The sequence below is a fragment of the Paroedura picta genome, chromosome 4 (genome assembly GCF_049243985.1).
Source record: "Paroedura picta isolate Pp20150507F chromosome 4, Ppicta_v3.0, whole genome shotgun sequence".
Lineage (NCBI taxonomy): Eukaryota > Metazoa > Chordata > Lepidosauria > Squamata > Gekkonidae > Paroedura > Paroedura picta.
The window spans coordinates 110350332-110369258 of NC_135372.1; the positions used below are offsets into that span (position 1 = coordinate 110350332).

The window sequence follows — 18927 nt, forward strand, 5'->3', positions numbered from 1 at the left end:
TATAGTTTAATTGGTGTTGAATAGGAAAGGAGGCGTTCTGACTCTTGGAGAACAACTCAGGGTGGTTTACATGAAACAACAAAATGGTACAGGTAACATCATTCTGGTAACAGTAAGCTGGTAACAACAATAACATTAACATAATAACAGTAGCAACAATAACATGGCAAGGAGCCTTAGCTCAACTCATACTGAGACCCAGGGGTTAGGTGGATTTGTTCACAGTCATGGTAGGAGGGGAGGGCTTGGGGGGCCAATAGGAAGCAATGGATAGGTCGACCTCAACCAAATGCCTGGTGGAGGAGCTCCCTTTTGCAGGCCCGTAGAACTGCTTTAGTTCAGTCAGGCGCCGATCCACCTTAGTCCAGCTGGCGACGGAGGTCATTCATCAGGGCGACCAGCACTGTCTCTACCCCATAGCCAGGCCGGAAACCAGACTGGAATGGGTCTAGGACCGAAGCTTCTTCCAAGTATTCTGATAGTTGGTCCATGACTGCTTTTTCAAGCATTTTCCCCAGAAACACTAAGTGTGACATGGGGCAATTGTTGGTTGGCTGCTGTGGGTCTAGAGAAGGTTTTTTGAGTAGCGGGCAAACCACTGCCTCTTTTAGACCCTCCGGGAATTCTCCTGTTGAAAGTGAGAGATTGATTATTTCCTGGAGGGGGGGGGGCTACTATTCTATTGTTGGATGTTTTTAGCAGCCATGATGGTCATGGATCTAGAGAGCAGGTAGTTGGTTTTGCTGCTTTTAGCAACTTGTCCACTTCGATCAGCATGAGTCATCTGAAGTTACTCAGTGAATGCAAGTCCCCCTAGCATAATCTCAAACTGCACCATGATTCAGTCTAAATTATAAAAAAACTATTTCCAATCCCTCTTTGTGTTTCTAATGCTGCTGCCTGATTAGAAGTTTGCATGGTTTCGGTTGAATTTAGGATGTGAACAGCTATGATTCTCTCTTGGTTAAAGTGAGTCTTTTCCTCAAAAGGTCTTGTAAGGTAATTACATTTCTGGCCTTACCCACTGATGGTAAAAAATGATGGCTGCAAAGGTCTCTTAAACCCCTTGGTCTTCTGGTAGTGGAACATCAACTGTCTTGTTGTTGTATATCCAAACTGCTGATGTCCCTACCTGCTACCTTTTGCAGGTGGCTTTCCCAGAATCTATCCAGTGCAGTTGCCTTGAGGTTCTCTTGATTCTTCAGAGCTAGATGACTTTTGTAGCAGTGCTTCCAGCAAGGTTGAAGAATCACCTTTTTCTTCTGCCTGTTTTTAAAGATAAGGACAGCTCAAATTGGTGGGGCTACCAAGTCTGGTTTCAAAAAGATACACCTTTGAGTTCTGTCTCAGGGGATATGCTGTAAGGGATCTCCTGGCTTTGCAGGTCTGCTCCCTCAGGACCTCATATTTTTATTTCATTTTCAAATATTTTATTCTCTTGTGTCTCTAACGCAGGATAGTGTATACTTCTTGTGTGTCATGCTGTCTCTGTGGAGGTCACAATTATTGGTTGAGAATATTGTCCAAGGGGACTTGTTCCTGTTGAAGCAGATTTCTAGACGTCTTACTGATCCATAAGAAATATGAACTATTATGTAGCAAATCCCAGTGTGACCATCTGTCTTTTGGCTAGTAGCCCTACAGAGCTGTGCTTTGAACTTCTCTATATGACCACCCACTGAGATTCATCTTCCTGTGACAAGCACTTGCACTTTCATGCCTGCTGGGCATGCCAGAGAGGATCTGGGAGTCTGGAAACACTCATCAGTCTCTGTCACAACCTCATGCATATCCTCTCTGCTCTGTTTTCTTGAATATCTGGTTGCTGGTGTGGTTGTCATATGGATTATTCCATGTGCTTTGGTTTTTCTCCCAAAGCCTTATTCCATCCATTGACATTGACCTGGAGAAGCTCAAAGACATAGATTGAAGCTTGTAAGAGGACTTAAATATAGCTCTGCTTGCAAGGCAAAACAATGGATAACTCCTCAAAGCCCAATGTTGATGTGAGCAGTTACAACACTTGGCCAATAGGATGTGCTGTGTCATGCTGAGAGGGCAGAAGCTGGCTGGGGAGAATTGGTGGACCAGAATGGGTGCTGATTCTTAAATGAGTGTGGTTTGGGGGAATCCTGTAGAGCTAGCTAATGATTGAAGGACTTTTCCTGTTGATTACTGGTACCTCCAAGATGCAATAAAAAGTAGACTGCCACCTTCACAATGTTTTTGACTTCATGGAAAATTTTTTATAATATCAAATAATAATACCCAGCCAAATAGCCTATTTGACTGACCATTTGGAGCCATGGCCCAGCTGGATATCATCTTATCCCAGACCAGATTTGTTCCTGTCTTACTGAATGACATAATGGAAAGTCTTCCCATTCCCCAAATTTTTATACTCTGCAGTATAAAATGGTCACAGGAGCTCTGATGTAGTACTCAGACACTCCCGGATGGAATGCACTTTGAGAGAGGATGCAGAATGCTTGCTGTAAATTCAGACTCGGCGGCCGGGTTGCAGCGTTGAGATTGGATCTGCCTATATATGGCTTTGTTAGTCCAAGGATCCAGCTACAAATATCCCACCCTCTTGGTTTCATCTCTTTGTGCTTTTCACTTGCTAACCTTTCAGGAGAACAGCAACAGCCGCCCTGCCAGTCAATCCTTTGGGTGCATGTGGCGATCTCACCCCATGTCTATGTTGCATTAAAAATAGTTTGAAACAAACTTCCATTCCATTTTAAAAACGATCCCTCCACACCATGAGCGTGAACTCTCCCCTTCTTCTCTTCCCCCATCCTTCTCCTATCGCTCCTTAACATTACTATCTCCCATCAGCTTTAGCATCCAGCTTTTGTTTGGTCTCCTTTCCAAGGGACCCATGTTCTTTTTGGCACAAAAGGAAGGCAAACAGAAAGTAGCTCACTTTTAAACTTTTAAACAACTTGCAATCTTTCATGCTAAATTCACACTTGACATGACTGGGGACATGTTGTTGAGCACTTGCCATGTCTCCATCCTTGGAATCAATTCAAATAATGTTCTAAAAAGGCACACAAATTGAATGTCTGATTTGACAGCCTGTAAAGTGTCCTGTCCCTAGTTGTTCAGACGAGGCTGGGAATGTCACTAGAGTCCAGCCTAATCCCAATTGGTTGGATGGATTTTATTGTGTGAGGACCAGTGATATGGACAGTTCGTTCAGAATTCTGTGACTGCTTGATCCTTGCCCATCTTGGTTTTCAAAGCTTGCATGAGGTTGCCTGCTTGGGTCCAGGAAGTAGTGACTGCTGCATTAAAGGGTAGTGTCAAATCATAAGACCCCTTCTGAAGAAGCCATCCCTAATCTCACATCTTAATAACTATTGATTGGTAGCATGTATCATCTTTTATGACAATGTGCTTGAATAGTATTTTGGAACTTCAAGCATTCATGTGTTATGAACAGTACCGCCATAAGCAACATTCCACACTTCTAAGCCTGTTGTCTTAACATGCTTTAGGATGGCACTCTTACATTCTTTTCAGTCCAGTTTTTTGCCTAGTTTAAGAAATTAACTTCCTCGGGCACCATCACAGATACACCTCTGCTGAGACAGGGTGATTGCAGCCATGTTGTTTCTCCTAAACGTCTTTTGATACCATTGTCCCTGATAGCTTTCAGGATAGCTGAGATGGATATCAGACACAACATATGGGGTGGTTGTGTTCCTATCTGGCTAACTCATTCCAGAAGGTGGTGCTGGGGGATAGCTAATCCATTTTGTGGCATCTTGACTCTGAAGTCTTGCCATGTTCTATCCTATTCCCTGTGATGTTTAATATCTACATGAAACCACTGAGAAAGATAAATTGGGGATTTGGAATGAGATGTCATCTGCACGAAGTTTCACCAAGGTTGACTGGTATGCCAACTACATATATGAAAAGCAAATTCTGACCATGAGTATCCATGCAGGTGATCCCATCCAGGTTAATTTAATGTTCTAATGTTGGGAGTTCTGGCTCCAAAGTTGTAAACAAACTAGACTAGCCATCTGTTCATTTTCAGCCAGCATTCAAAGTGCTGTTCTTACATTTACTAGGTGCCGATAACAAGGTACCTGGATCTGCCCTGACCTGGATAGCCAAGGATAGCCTGATCTCAGAAGCAAAGAGGGGTGACTCTAATTAGTTTTAGTATTTATATGGAAGCTCGCCAGGGAAGCCCAGAGTCGTGATGCAGTGGCAGGCAATGGCAAACCACCTCTGAATGTCTCTTGCTTTGGGAACCCCACAAGGTCACTGTCAGTCATCTGTGACTTGACAACAAAATATATTTATCATGGAACCAGGGTACCTGAAAGACTGCTACTGCATCTATGAATGTGCCCACTACTGACGACCAGCGTGTGAAGTTGCATTCTGGAAGCTTTCACCATCTGTAGTAAGGCTGATGGGAACAGAAACAACATCTGCTTTGTGATGGCTCCTCAGCTGGTAATTATCTTCCTCGCTTCTGTTTTCCTGGTACTTAAACATTCTGTGTTTATGTAATGGGTACAAATCTCTTCATATGTACATCTTTTTATTAATTATGTGCTGAATTTGTCAAGTACAGGGGTGGCGAAACTGTGGCTCTCCAGATGTCAATGAACTATAATTCCCATGAGCCCCTGCCAGCACATGGACATCTGGAGATCCACAGTTTCGCCACCCTTGTGTCTTAGACGCGGCGGCCCTGCTCCTTTCCTGGGGACTTACCTGTGTGCGAGCGCAGAGGCAAGGATGGCCGACTCTACGGACGACCGACTCGCCGGAGCGCTCAGCCGAGGACAGGCCAAGTAGCCAATGGGGAGCCGTGCTGCGCGCAGCTCCCCATTGGCCACTTGGCCCTTGAGTGCCACTCGGAGGGGCGAATCAGGAGCCGATTCGCGGCTCCTGATTCGCCCCTCTGAGTTTTTTTCACGGACAGGGCCCGCCCTATCTCCTCCCTATTAGCCCTTACTCCTTTATTTATACCGCGGTTTAAAGATAATTGGTTCGGCAATTTGGGTTTTAAAATATCCAGGTGATATGAGTATAAATAGGAAAATTAGCTTCACATCATTTCGTTTATTTTTAGTATGGGCTGTGAAAAAGAATGTGGCTAAAAACAGGGACTTGAACTTTTGATTTAGGATCTAATGTACATTGCCTTGATTTTCAAAGAATGGAAGCTGGGGACTACAAGACTTTAATAATGAACAGTGTGTTCTTTAATGAGCTATTTGATGTTGAACAATACTCAGTGGCTTCTTTAACTAAGGTATAGGAAGATACATCTCTGTGCTTACAGCTTTCCAAGACCGCATTGATAGTAGCAGTTGCCATTTTGTAAATATTGATTATCCGTCTTAAAACACCACTATACAATGTGCGAGAGCAGATTTTTCCAGAAGCAGAAATATAGATGAACTTCATATAAAGAAACCCTGTCTTTAGGGTTCTTTCCTTAATGGTCTTCATTAAGGGACTAGAGGACCTTCTGCAGTTTTTGTCAGGGAACAGCAGCAATGTGGAAATAGGAAAGTTTTCAGAGCATTCTTTGTGGTATTTATGCTGATGCAAATGAGTGGCTAAGTGACCAAGCCACAGATATGTATATTTAAGCATTTGGGTCCCACAGTTCTCCTTTGTCTTATGACCAAAAAAGAGACTCTACTCAGATCAGTAAAGATCAAAACACGAGCTCAACAGTAGACTAAATCTTTGGGTGACTCTGAACTCATATGGTAGCTAATCTGATGGATAGGGCTGTGAGTCGCACACTGTGAACTATTAGCTCCAGTGCAGCCACTTGATCAGTGACGGCACTGGAGGCCCAGGGCATGCTCACCCAGGCTGCCTTCCCTCACCCAGCTAGCCGCGATGGCTGCCTACTTGCCTGGCTCTGCATGTTTCTAGGTTGGGCGATGGGGGTTAGGGTGCCAGTGACGTAGGACACCAAAGACTCTTGGGATGGCCCTGATTTGAACTGAGGAAGGAAAAATCCTCTGCAAAATAGCGCAGTTGGTAAAGGTTCTCCTCTGTTCTTTCCCTCTCTATTCATCTCACTCTGCCAGGAACTCATGAGGTGGCTTTAAGGAAGTTGCATTCTTTCTGCCTCAGCTCACAACTGCAATATGAAGATAGTAGTACTGGCCTACGTTACAAGAATGATGCAAAACCGACTGTCCTGTCTGCTATGCCGGCAGTATCATATGCTTAAGATGAAGTGCTATAAACATTGAATTGTAGAAGTGCTGAGGATTATTATTGATGGGAGCCCGTAGGGGGTAGTGGTTAGACGGCTTGGCTAGGGTCCCTGCTCTTGCCTCGGATGAGCACTGGATGGCCTTGGGCCAGTCGCTCTCTCTCAGCCTAACCTACCTCTCAAGATTGTGGTGAGGATAAAATGGAGGAAAGGAAAAAAGTGTTGTAAGCCACGTTGAGTCCCCTGCTGGAGAGAACAAGGGAGTATAAATATGCTTGCAAAGTCGCAAGGCCATCTAAGGATATTTACAGGCATTTTTAAAACACTGTGAACTATTCATGTTCCTTTGTTGCAGAAATGCTTTGGGGAAAGTTGTCTGGCTGGCTAGCTTATCCCCATTTTCTCAAGTGGTATCATGCAGCTGCTATTAGATCACTGCAGGTTAACGGTAAGGGTAAAATTGAGCTGGAAGGACCACATAGGCCAGTGGACAGAATGGGAAAACGTGCCCCTTTTCAGCAGTCCCCTCCCCTAGGGAAAGTGTTTAGCTCATTGACAGGGAGTCAGGCTAGCCCTTGTGGTCCCTTTTGTAATTGCTGCATTAGCAGAGGATCAAGTAGCCCCTAATGGGTGTGGGCTGCCATAAAACACGCTTGAAAAGGTCGCAGCCCTCGTGAAGGGAGAATATTTGCGGCGCTCTGACATAAGCCTTGGCTGCTGTTGAGCAACAGGTGCGTCTTTCTGGCTCCTCCTTTAGGTGGCAATTTCAGAGCCCCCTCCTTTTCTTCAGGCATGCTTGGCTAGTTTATGTGACCCTGAGTTGATTATTTTCCCCAAACAATTGCTGAGGTAAGCAGGGAAAGAGGGAAGTGAAGGACATAGGCTGTGAAGGCAGCAGTAGTGCCCTGAAGCAGAGTGCTGATCTCTAGAGAAATGGATGAGTGCTGCTAGAAACCTATGTGGTTTTTCTAGAAAGGAATATCTGCATCCTAATCAGAGTGTCGGCTTTATAATCCCATTTATTTCAGTGAATTTAAAAGGAGGCAGTTCTGCTTAGGGATGGGCATGAATCGGGTCACCAGCTAAAGTCTGTGATTAATTTGGGATGGTTTGTGGCTTGCAAAGTCAAATTTGTGGCAGGTCAACTGGCATCAAGTTTGCACAAACTTTCATGCTGTTCATGGAGTTTTGTGCTGGTTTGTGAGCGGATACATTTCCAGACACACTGTCTCTGCTCAGTTTAAATGTTTACAGAACTTCAAAGCAATGGTGGGGGGAGAACTTGGAGGGCATGTTGAGGAGGATCTGGGGGAGGTCCCCTGGGATTTTAATGTCTCTAGTTTGCACAGGATCTGTTCTATGCATCCCTGAACCCTGGTAATTTTTATGTGCACAGGTTCAGGATTGTATACAATGGCTCTTGTGCAAGCTATAGACACCAAACGCACAGTGGCCTTCTCGTGGAAGCTCCCTTACTTGCCATCCAAGTTTGGTGTCTCTAGCTTGCACAGGATTCATTCGATACACTCCTGAAGCCTTTCAAAATGGCTGCTGCAGTTCTCCATGTCTTGTTTGGCCATGCTGCTTCCAAGGGAATTGGGGGCAGGGAGAAGAGCACTATTTGAAAAGCACCTCCTTAGAAAGTGTTCCTTCCACCGGCCAGTCCGGTGGAGAAGTTCCCAGTCTCAGCAACAGGGACTGTCCCAACTTACCTCAGCCTTTCTATTTGCCCGCTGTAGCAAAAATAAGAGGGATCAGTTTTATACAGGCAGTAATTTTCCCCAGAAAGTACTTTTCTTGAGGCATCTTTGGGGGGCCATACTTCAGAGCCTGTACATCCAACCCTCACCAAGCCTGGAGAGCAGGTAGAAAGCAGGCAGAGTTTGGTGTCTCTAACATGCTGGTGAGTGGCTGTTTTGCCACCTCACGACCCAAACTAGTTTGTGCGGCAGCTAAAAGTTAGGGATGGTCTGTGGTTTGCAAATGGGGAATGCTGCAAACAAAACCAAATTGCACTTTTTTGGCTCATGCTCATCCTAGTTCTGTTTAGGATTATGCTTCCCTTTAGTCTTGTGAGTAATTATAGCTCACTTTTCTTACCAATAGAATATCATTAGAAACAGATTGGTACAAGGTGTTGCTTAAATGTAGGGGACTTTTGGAGGGTGTGACTCAATGCTAGAGCATTTGCTTGGCATGCCGAAGATACTTTCAGTCCCCAGCATCTCCAGTGAAAAGGACAGGTGGCAAATCATAAGAAAGATCCCTGGTTGAAACCCTTGAAAGCCACTACCAGTCAGAGTAGACCATTCTGACCTTGATAGACCACTGATCTGATTCTGAATAAAGCAGAGTCATGTGTTTATGTCTATGGCTTTTCTGGAGGTACATAAGGCAGGAGTAGAAGAATAGTAGGTTTTTAAAACCCTCTTTTCACTGTCTGAAAGAGTTTCAGAGCGGCTTACAATTGCCTTCCCTTCCTCTCATAACAGACGCCCTGTGAAGTAGGTGGGACTGAGAGAGCTCTGACAGGACTGTTCTGTGAGAACAGAACTATCAGGACTGTGACTGGCCCAAGGTCACCCAGCTGGCTGCAGGTGGAATCAAATCTCCAGATCAGAAACTGTCACTCTTAACCACTATACCAAGCTAATAATGGAAAGCTACAAATCAACTCACATATACCATTTGGCAGATGGGGAAGACAGAAGGCAAAAATGATCTACAGATTCTATTCTTAATGCAATATCATTGCTTCCACCAGTGCCCTGTTTCCCAAGACAGTCTGGTCTCTATGCCAGGTAAAGCACTATTGTAGCTCTTGGGAAGATTTTTAACCATGCATTTTTCATTTTCTCACATGTCTCTGGAATTTTACCTACTTATGTTGTACATTTTCATCCTGTCCTTCTCATGAGCTAAGGGTGGTCTATGCTTGCCTCCCCTCTTGGATTTTCCCTTCACAATAATGCTATGAAGTAGGCTAAGGCAAGAGAGATCTACTCCTGCGAGGTCACCCAGCAATCTTCATGTCAGAGTAGGAATTCGAACCCTTTTCTCTAATAATCTTGCCTGGAAACATGTATACATGGCAACTGAAGTGCAATTTTGGGCACAGCCTGCCATTTCCAACCCAGAGATGCAGTTGAGTTTGCATTGTTGTCAAAAATTGCATTGAGCCAAGTAGATGAACATTTGACCAGCTGAATAAGCAGCCCCTTTGCCTTGAGACTGCCGCAGAGCAGGTTATTGGGCAACAAATTATTTATCACTCAAAGGGAAAGAATGGGATTTTACAATGTCATGGGGGGAGCATTTCGGCAGTAAGGCTGACTCTCAGTGCCATTTCGCACAGAGCTCAAAGTTGCTATTTGGTTGCCGTTTGTGAAAGCGCTACTTCAAGTAGCGAAATGTAACTAGCCGTGCCCGTAACGCACAGCTGCGGTTTTTGCGGAATTTGGCACTTTCACTTCTCGCCACTTTCGTAACCCACAGGCTTCCGGTTCTCCGTCTTATCGCTACAAAGGAGGTCCCTTTTTAGCGCTTCTGGCCTCCCGTGCCCGTCAATCAAACTGCAGGCACACCTTTGACCTCGACCCTAAAGCCGAACTTGTCGGGGTCCCCTTTTTTTTTAAAAAACCCAGGAAACCCCGTAGCAACGCGTTATCGTCCGATCATTGGCGCCCTTGGAACGTGTTTTCTATTGTTTTCTAGGAACCAGATGCATTGACATGTTTGATTGGTTAATCCCCGCCCACAGTACACGCCCACAGGTTACCTGCTTATATGCACCTGGGCAGACACGCGGTCGGCCTCACTCTTTTGTTTGCGTAGCCTACTGCCCGCAGCACAGGTCAACGTTGCAATGGAGAGGCTTATTTTTCAATTGCTGGCTTACATGCTCGCGGTGCTCCAGCGCATGAATACCGCCTTGTCGCGTCGGACGTCTGCTATCGCGGAGTACCGAGAACGGGTGCCCGGAACGCTGACCAGCAGCAGAAGACGTTCTGTAAGGGTAACCATGGCGGCCAAGAAACGCTGGCAAGCACTGGCAGAGGTCCGGTTCCCCAGACAGTTCTGGGTGGACGAACGATCCTCTGACTGGTGGGAGAATTTTGTGTGGACTCGCTGGGATGATGACCACTGGATTGCCAACTTCAGGATGTCGAGGGGGACATTTTTTGAACTCGTGGAGGCTCTACGTGGACGCATGGAGAGGCAAGTCACTGGCATGCGGCGCCCCGTTCCAGTTGAAAAAAGGGTGGCTGCCGCATTGTGGTACTTGGCCACCCCTCAGTACTTCCGGACAGTAGCCCAGCAATTCGGACTCGGAGTCACTACGGTTGGCGATATCCTTAAGGAGTTCTGCCTCGCCATGGAGGCGGAATTGTTCAGCAAAGTCGTGTGCCTCGGAGACCGGCTTGGAGCGGTGAGTGTCATTCTATCCCCTTTGCCCTTTAAATTTTTTTTCTTGTTTGACAGGTCAGCAACGAAGACGCGATACACCCCACGCTGACATGCAATGGCTTATATTCTTTTCTTTCCCTTATTCCAGAGTATGGACGGGTTTGCCAGGCTTGGATTCCCGCATTGTTTTGCGGCCGTCGATGGAAGCCACATCCCTATCCGTGCCCCCGGGGGAAGCATAAAAGAGTACGGGAACAGGAAGGACTTTTGCTCTGTTCTCCTGCAAGGAACAGTGGACTTCTCCGGCCGGTTTATCGATGCCGAGGTGGGGTGGAGTGGCAGGAGGCATGATGCCCTTGTTTTCAGGGAATCCAACCTCAGGAAAGCCATGGACGAAGGGGTCTTTGTTCCAGGAAACCCCACCGCCACCATTGAGGGCGTGCGTGTGCCGCCGTTGGTGCTCGGGGACGGAGCCTACCCAATACGACGGTGGCTCATGACTCCCTACAAGCGGCCAAGGACAGACGTGCATAGCCACTACAACCTCACTCACTCCCGGGCAAGGAATGTAGTGGAGCGTGCCTTTGGACGTTTGAAGTCCCGGTTCCGTTGCCTGATGTCCCGACTACACGTGCATATAGACAATGTGACTCCGCTGATCATCGCGTGTGTCATTTTGCACAACATATGCGAGGACAAGGGACATAACATCCCCTTCCCTGTGGATGAACCTGATCCTGTTGTCCTTGAGGACACACAAGACATCCCTGAAGCAAGGAGAAGAAGAATCTATGCAGAGGGGTGCAAGGTTCGGGACGCCATAGCCACCCACATCTACAGAAACAGGAGGCGTGTTTAATTGTTTTTCCCACTCTCTTGTTGGTGAATAAAGTTTTGTGTTATTTGTTTAACCTTGTCTTGTGCGGTTTGTGTACTTTGCCAGCAAAAAAACGGGGATTCTCTGGTCCAAAAGCACTTTGACAGCCCTAAATGCTAACTCCCAACTGAAATTGACAAACACAATACGGAAGCGCTGAATGGGGAAAGTTCGGGGAGGCGGGTAGCCAGGAAGTATTGGCGACCCCTGTCAAACCGGAGGATCAATCCACTTATGTTCCAATGAATAATTTTATTGGTGGGCAGCTTTGATACATTTAAAAAACGGGGTGGTCTATCGGAGCAACGCACGTTCGTTCCCTAACCGTCATTCCGAAGATGCCGAAGCCACGGAAGGGCTCCTTCTGGCAGCGCGCCGAGGCTGAGGCACTTCTGGAGCTTGTGCTCCAATCGAAAAGTGTTGGCCGCCTTATGGCCAGCACCCACTGCCACACCAAGGGTGCTTACCTGGTGTTGGCTTCAAAGCTGAGGGAAAGGGGCTACGTCCGGACCTGGGAGCAGGTCCGGACAAAATTCAAGCGCCTTAAGCTGGACTTCCTAAACAGTCTGGAACAGTGGGGGGGGATCCCGCAGCCAAGTGGGAGGACGGTCTTCCACGACCAGATGGTAAAAATATGGGAGAAGGCTGGGAAGCCCCCCCTGGACATGAGGAGGCATATGGGTGAGTGCTGCCCTCGTTGTGTTTTACCCTTAAACATGCATGGAATGACTAGCTGCCTCTTTCCCCTACTGTCCCCAATGAAATTCGAGAAAGTATTTAGATGCTGTCAACCCCCTCAGACTTAGCCAGCCAGTACTGTAGAACCACTTTGGTTATGCGCTTAGACTCTAACTGTGGTGTGTCCACCAGCTGTGTTTCATCTCTGTTTTGTGTGCTTTTAATTATGATTTGTCTTTTTCTTTGCCCAGCCACACAATCACCATCCAAGCTGGCAACAGCACCTGAGCGTGAGGAGGGGGAGGAAGAGGGACCTTCCACCTCGGGACAGGCTGCAGGTGAGAGTTTTATGCCTGTGCGGGAGACCCATGTGTGTGTACCCCCATGGAGCCATATGGGAGCCTGCTGTGATGCTCCCATTTGAAGTGTTATTAAATTCTTTGTTTGATTTCTATAGCTGAAACTGTGGAGGCAAGGCTGCGTGCGATGGAGGCCAGAGTTACTTCCCTGGAGGCTCAAGTGGCAGAGCTGAAAGGGGAGATTGAGCAGCAAAGGCAACAGAGGGAGGCGGAAGAACGTAGGTTATGTTCCCCACTGCCCAACTCTTCTCACACTGTGGCTAAGGCCACTTAAAAGTGTATGCATGTAAACTAAAGAAATTTGAAAATATGTGTGGCACTAATGTGTACTTTTTCTCCCTCCCCACACAGTTAAGAAGAAGGAGGACGAAGAGCTCTTCCGGCGCAAAGTTAGGGGGACCGTGGGACGGCTGTGCAGGAGAGTGAGGGCGATGGAAGGGGCTGGGGAGGGGAGCGGTGGGACCTGAGTTTTGTTTCCTGTTTGTGTTTTGGGGTAGGGGTTGGGGGGGGGGGCTCCAAGTTTCATTCCCTAATGTTTTTCCCCTGTTAAATGTATAGTTTTGTTAAAAAAAATAGGTTTTCCAGGGGGGTGGGGGGTGGTGGTGCTGGTGGGGCTCCAAGTTTCATTCCCTAATGTTTTTCCCCTGTTAAAATGTTTTTTAAAATAAAATGTTATTGCAAATTTTATAACAAGACTCCAGTGTGACTTCTTAAACTCGCACATATTTAACCCCACACCACACTCCTAAAACTCCTTGAACTAACACCCCTCCAACCTCCAACCCACACAGCAGTACCACAATATAGACAATCACTAGAGAGGCCGCTTTCGGCCTTGCAGATTCTACAGTAGGGTACACAGAGACAGAGTCAAAAATATAAACTTTATTCAACAAACAACAAAACACAGATAACATGAAATAGAAAAAGTGGGCAAAACTAGGAGGGGGAGTACTTGTCTGCTGGTTTTATTTTCCTCTTTCCGAGAATAGTCCTCCTTCGTGTTTGGGTGGAGGCATTCTGAGAGGGAGTCGGTGGGGTGGGTGCTGGAAGTGGTGGTGTTGGTGTGGGTGGTGGTGGGGGTGGTGGTGTGGGTGGTGGTGGGGGGGCGGGGGCGATTTGTGGAGGGTAGGCCCTTTCCATGACCACTACAGCCCTCTCCATGAGTCTCCTTATCAGTCGCACCTCCTCCACGCCTTCGCGTAGGATTTGGTTTGTCTCTCTAAGGACTGCCCTCAATTTTCTCCCCTCCTGGGCAATGAGTGTGAGCATGGCTTGGTCAGCGGCAGCGGCACGCCGTGACTCCTCATAGCAGTGCTCAAGGAGCCTCTCTCCCACGCTTGTCAAGACGGAGACGCGCCTCAGCCTGCCGCGTTCCCTCGTAAGCCTCTCCTCTGCTGGGAGCGCACCTCTAGGTGGTGGGCTGCCTGGAGCCAGGGGTGGTTCCTCCTCCTCATCTGAAAGAACCTCTGTTGGCAAAAAATGAGAAACAAAACTGTTAGTGACATCAATAAAGTCAAAACACACCATGGTGGACATGGTGTTCTTTTTTGTCCCCGTGTTTTCCTGCCAAGAATTTAAACAATCCCCGGCGAGCACATGGCTATTGTTTGTTTGCCCATGGTGTGCTTTTACTTTTGCCTACTTTCACAGCAGGACTCTCAACAATTAAAAGGGAGCACATGGTTAGTGCCTAGCGACATTGTCCTGCAGCTATGGCTCGAAAGGAACAGGTCATGCACGCTCACCATCTTGAATCTGTATCCGCCTGCGCCGTGCAGGAGGTCCAAGCAACCCAGGCTGTTCCTCCTCCTGTGTTCCGGGTATGAAATCTGCAAAAAAAGGAAAAAAAACAGATCTAGGACCAAAGGGTGGCAAAGCCAGCTTCAAAGGCTACACCAGCAACGCAGAGGGACTCTCTTCTTTCTCTTAGCAGTGCTGCTGCCCTGCACAAACAGAAAAGCACAAAGCAGTCAAAACAGCCCCCCCCCCCTATTTTAACTAATACTTACCAATGTTAGTTGATGCCCCCGAATCACTATCCACGTCAGGTGCTGCTGGAGACTCGAGGGGCCCCGTCCCTGGCAACTGTGTCTCTGTGGACAAGAGCAGAAAATATTGAAAAATGAGCAAGCATACACCATGAACCACAAAGCAAGCTCCCAAAGTAGTGAGCCAAAGTACTGCAGAAGGCCTATGGGCGAGGCATGCAGCAAATATTTTGGGGCTGTTGGTTAAACATGACCGTTTCAAATACTAACCACATCAAGCACTCCACAGCCTACCATCTTTTAAAATCTTTTAAAAATTAAAATTAAATTATAAAATTAAAACCGTTTCAAATAGTAAACACAGCAAGCACTCCACAGCCTACCATCTTTTAAAATCTTTTAAAAATTAAAATTAAATTATAAAATGAAAACCGTTTCAAATAGTAAACACAGCAAGCACTCCACAGCCTACCATCTTATGCGTTGCAACGAACTGACGAGAAAACGATGGCCAAACGTCAGAACACACATTTGCTCAAAAGGAAATATAAAATAAAAATAAAATCACTTACCGGAGGCAAGGGGCGTTTGCTCAGGAGCCTCCTCTGGCTCCCCAGGAACGATGGCGATGAGGTCCAGCGTTACCGATTCCGCGGCTCGTTGCTGGACGGGGGGTGGAGGGCGAAAGCTGGACGAGGTGCCCTCGCCGGGATCCTCCTCAGCGGGTGGTTCCTCGACCGGGGCAGCCGGCTTCCGAACCACCTTAAGGCTCCGGCCGACGCGCTTCGGCCTGCCGGATCCTTCCCCGTCTCCGTACAGCTGGCGCTGCTCCTCGAAGTAGGGGCAGGTAACCTTCTCGTTGCCGGAACCCTTATTATGGTTCACGGCACGCATATACTCTGCCCTCATTGTCTTGGTCTTCGACCGGCATTCAAGGCCGGTCCTGTTGTGGCCCAGGGCGCGCATCTTAATGGCCACTTGTTCGAATACCTCCCTATTCCTGTGGGAGGACTGGAACGCGTCCTGGATTTTCTCCTCCGAGAAAATCCCGATCAGGTCCCTGATCTCCGCGTCCCTCCAAGTTGGGCCACGGCCGGTTGCAGGGACGGACGAGGCTTGAGAAGACGATTCCATGTTGCTTTCGCTGGTAGCTGAGCAAAATGGTGGTGGAAGGTGCAGGGTGCAACGGATCATATACCTTCCCGCACACAAAGACAAAGGGACTAGCCGGCTCCTGATTGGTAGAGGGCAGTAGGGGACACGCGCATTGGCCACATTAGGTCACATGTCACGTTCAAAACTCCTCGCGCGGGAACAGGATCTGCTCCTAATGGCCAGATTGGCGCCCTTGTTGTTTGACTTAACGCATGCGCTGATTCGTTTACACGAGAGAAGAGCAGTTTGAACATGCAGCGGGAGCCATTTTAGGAAAATGTCCGCCATTACACAAACGCATGCCGGTGTTCAACCGAGAGCAAGTGCGGCAGTACTCGGCAGTTCCCCAATAATATTCACCAGCCACAGCATAAATCAACCAAACATGACATGTTACTGGCGTACGTTCGTTGGCACGCTCAGAGGAATGTTTTTTAAAATGAACGGGGGACGGCGACTCCGCTTGCCGGAGGTATAGCTGCCAATGGAAGGGGTTGTCCGCACCCAAGCACAAGCACGCACCGGGAACCACACAAAGACCCACTACACATAAGCCGCCCCTCATGATATCACCACGAATCATGTCTATTGAACCCCTCTAAGCTAAGCAGGAGACTGCGAGCGGCGACCGTTCGTTGGCACGCTCAGAGGAAAATTTTTTAAAATGAACGGGGGACGGCAACTCCGCTTGCCGGAGGTCTAGCCGCCAATGGAAGGGGTTGTCCGAACCCAAGCACAAGCACGCACCGGGAACCACACAAAGACCCACTACACATAAGCCGCCCCTCATGATATCACCACGAATCATGTCTATTGAACCCCTCTAAGCTAAGCAGGAGACTGCGAGCGGCGAATGTTCGTTGGCACGCTCAGAGGAGAATTTTTTTAAATGCTCCCTGTACGTTGACTCCGCTAGGACTGGCCGATGGTAGACGGGGTTTTAAGCTTTGGCCAAATTTAGGGAACGTGACGGTGTGTGCCACTGTGCTTGTGAAAAACTCTTGTGGTGTCCGGGCAGAATTTCCTAAAGTGATCGTGCTTGAAAGCCAGTCGCTGTCCCGTTGCCTCGTAGATCCCCGCTCGCTCGGAGAAAAAAAAAATGGCGAACAGTTCGCCGGAAGTTTCGAGGACAGGCTCGGGAGGAGGGACTTTGAAGAACCCGCAACAATGGTAACGCACAGGTCTTTAGCGCTACTGTTGCAGATTGGTTGCAGGAGTGTATCGCTATCCGGAGGGTGAATCCAGTTTTCTGGATTCCCCTAAAAGCGCTACAACGAAGCGCTTTTTGCGGGTCGGTTTCAGGATTGTTGCAGATCGTTAACGACGTCGTGCGTTATGGCAAATTAGTAGCGTTTTCAATCAGCAACCATTGTGCTATTTTTAAGCCGTGGGAAATGCCCCTCAGAATGGGTGTCTCCCTGCCCAAAGGAGAAACACTCCGTGCCTCAGTGAAATAGATGGAGGGTATGTAAGGCATATGTGAGACACATCTTTGTTACACATTGCTAGCATTATCAGAAGTGATGGCAATTTTCTGAGGAGGAAAACAGCTTTTCCCCTTGCTGATCTGTGGCCTGAACTGCCTTTTTCCTTCCCATGATTTAGGGGAGATGATAAAACCACAGTGAAAATGGAATCCTCCCTTAGGGAATGAGGTTGACAAACTGCCAGTGGTTTAACTTCGCCCCACATTGTCAGGGTAGGGTTGCTCTGTCATAGGGGCATAAATCAATGCCTCAGCTAAGTCTCCAGATGACAGAGTCTGTGTGGTTCTTGGGAAGTTTTAGAAACAGCTGTTTTTGAATAGCCACATTGTTTTGGCAGTTGATTGTCCTGCTCCTCTTCAAATTAGTTAAGAAATAATGGGCAACATGAGTGTACTAGATTCAGATTCAGAAAACCTTTATTGGCATAGTCATGAGTATACTATTTGGACAGGGAAGGTACAGGTTGTCCACAGCAGTCTGAAGGCTTCTCTGTAGAGGTTTCCTAAGGGAAAGGACCAAACCTGATGCAATGTTGGATTGGCTGAAGCCATTGGGATGAAAGAGGACCATCATGGCAATTAATGGGGACCTTGTATGATAATTACTAAGCTCTGCTGTGACTGCCAATCAGCCATTGAATGTTACAGTCATTCAGTTCTATACTGTTTTTATTGATTCCAACAGAAATTTTAACACTTAAGTAACAAAACTTGTACCTGATACTCTAGCGCCTCCATTCTAGTGATTCCCTGTGAGTTTGACTGTGCAGGGCATGTTTCCCACTTTGCCAGGACTTCTCTGCTCATTTAAACATATGGGAACTCTATGTGCACACATGGAGCAGCAACATTGCTGAATTCCATGGGGAGACCTGCATGCAAAGAAACACTGCATGAATGCATGTGTTGGGGTGCATGGGCAACTATGGACGGAGTACAGATTTTTTGTTTTTAATTTGGTCTAGCCTGTGCAGTTTACGTCTCTTCTGGCTTAATTACAGTGCTTGCAGAATTCTTTTCTGAACAAATAATTACTCTGTAAGTTGTGCTATCAGGAGATGGGAACAAAATCCTGCCATGTTGTGCTTGTGGGTTTGGAATTTGCAGGTTTTGTTTCCTTGTCAGATTTCTGAATGTATGCATCAGATCTGCGGGATCACATTTAAAACCTCCCTTTAGCACTACAGATTGTCCAAATTAGTTCTCGCTTCTAAGTTGCCTTTTGCTAGGGTGAAATGAGTGGTGCCTCCTGTTGCATATAAGTGATCTGGCAAAATGAGATTTTTTAAAAAGTGGCACAGGTTATCTTGGCTGTCTTAAATACAAGGGATGGATATGTAGAATGTGTCGTTCCCTCCCTAAATTCTCATTTGCTGCTGAAGTATATCCATCACTGAGGGTGTTTTAAACTTTGAAGCCAAAGATATCAAATTATCATCTCCTGAGTTTAGCAGTGAACAACTGAAATGCCTGCTGAACAGGTTTGTGTCAGGTTTTTGAAAATGCTGCTGATCCAAGCAGAGGGGTAGCCTTGGACATTGCTAAGGGCTCCTTAAGCAAACAATTCATAGCAGGATTTTAAACAAAATGCAGTGTTTATTTATGACTAGCATATCTGTTTGTTTAAACAGCAGCACAGCAAGGTAAGAAATCAAGTTTTATACAGCTACGTGAGAACACAACTGCACAAAAAGCCAAATGCATTGCCTTCTCCAGGTCAGAAGGATGAGTTGGAACAACCTGTCTAACAGCTACAA

General features: G+C 47.1%; 2 protein-coding genes across 3 annotated transcripts in view; one reads left to right on the top strand and one right to left on the bottom strand.

Moving 5' to 3' along the window:
• LOC143836138 (uncharacterized) overlaps nt 1-18927 on the top strand; it is a 45394-nt gene that overhangs the window by 11723 nt on the left and 14744 nt on the right. The gene's annotated exons all lie outside the window — the stretch shown is intronic.
• Nucleotides 13409-17067, bottom strand: LOC143836137 (uncharacterized). Its single transcript, XM_077335008.1, has 4 exons — nt 15102-17067; nt 14551-14634; nt 14287-14370; nt 13409-14007 (listed from the first exon to the last, which is right to left on the bottom strand). The coding sequence occupies exons 1-4, from the start codon at nt 15721-15723 to the stop codon at nt 13478-13480; spliced, it is 1320 nt and encodes a 439-aa protein (XP_077191123.1). The 5' UTR covers nt 15724-17067; the 3' UTR covers nt 13409-13477.

Excerpts from the sequence above, each read along its gene's own strand:
- LOC143836137 (XM_077335008.1), bottom strand. The coding sequence starts at position 15,723 with ATGATCCGTTGCACCCTGCACCTTCCACCACCATTTTGCTCAGCTACC. Across the intron at positions 14,635-15,101 it reads GCAAACGCCCCTTGCCTCCG|AGACACAGTTGCCAGGGACG; the intron begins GTAAGTGATTTT and ends TCTTGTCCACAG. Across the intron at positions 14,008-14,286 it reads GCGGATACAGATTCAAGATG|AGGTTCTTTCAGATGAGGAG; the intron begins GTGAGCGTGCAT and ends TTTTGCCAACAG.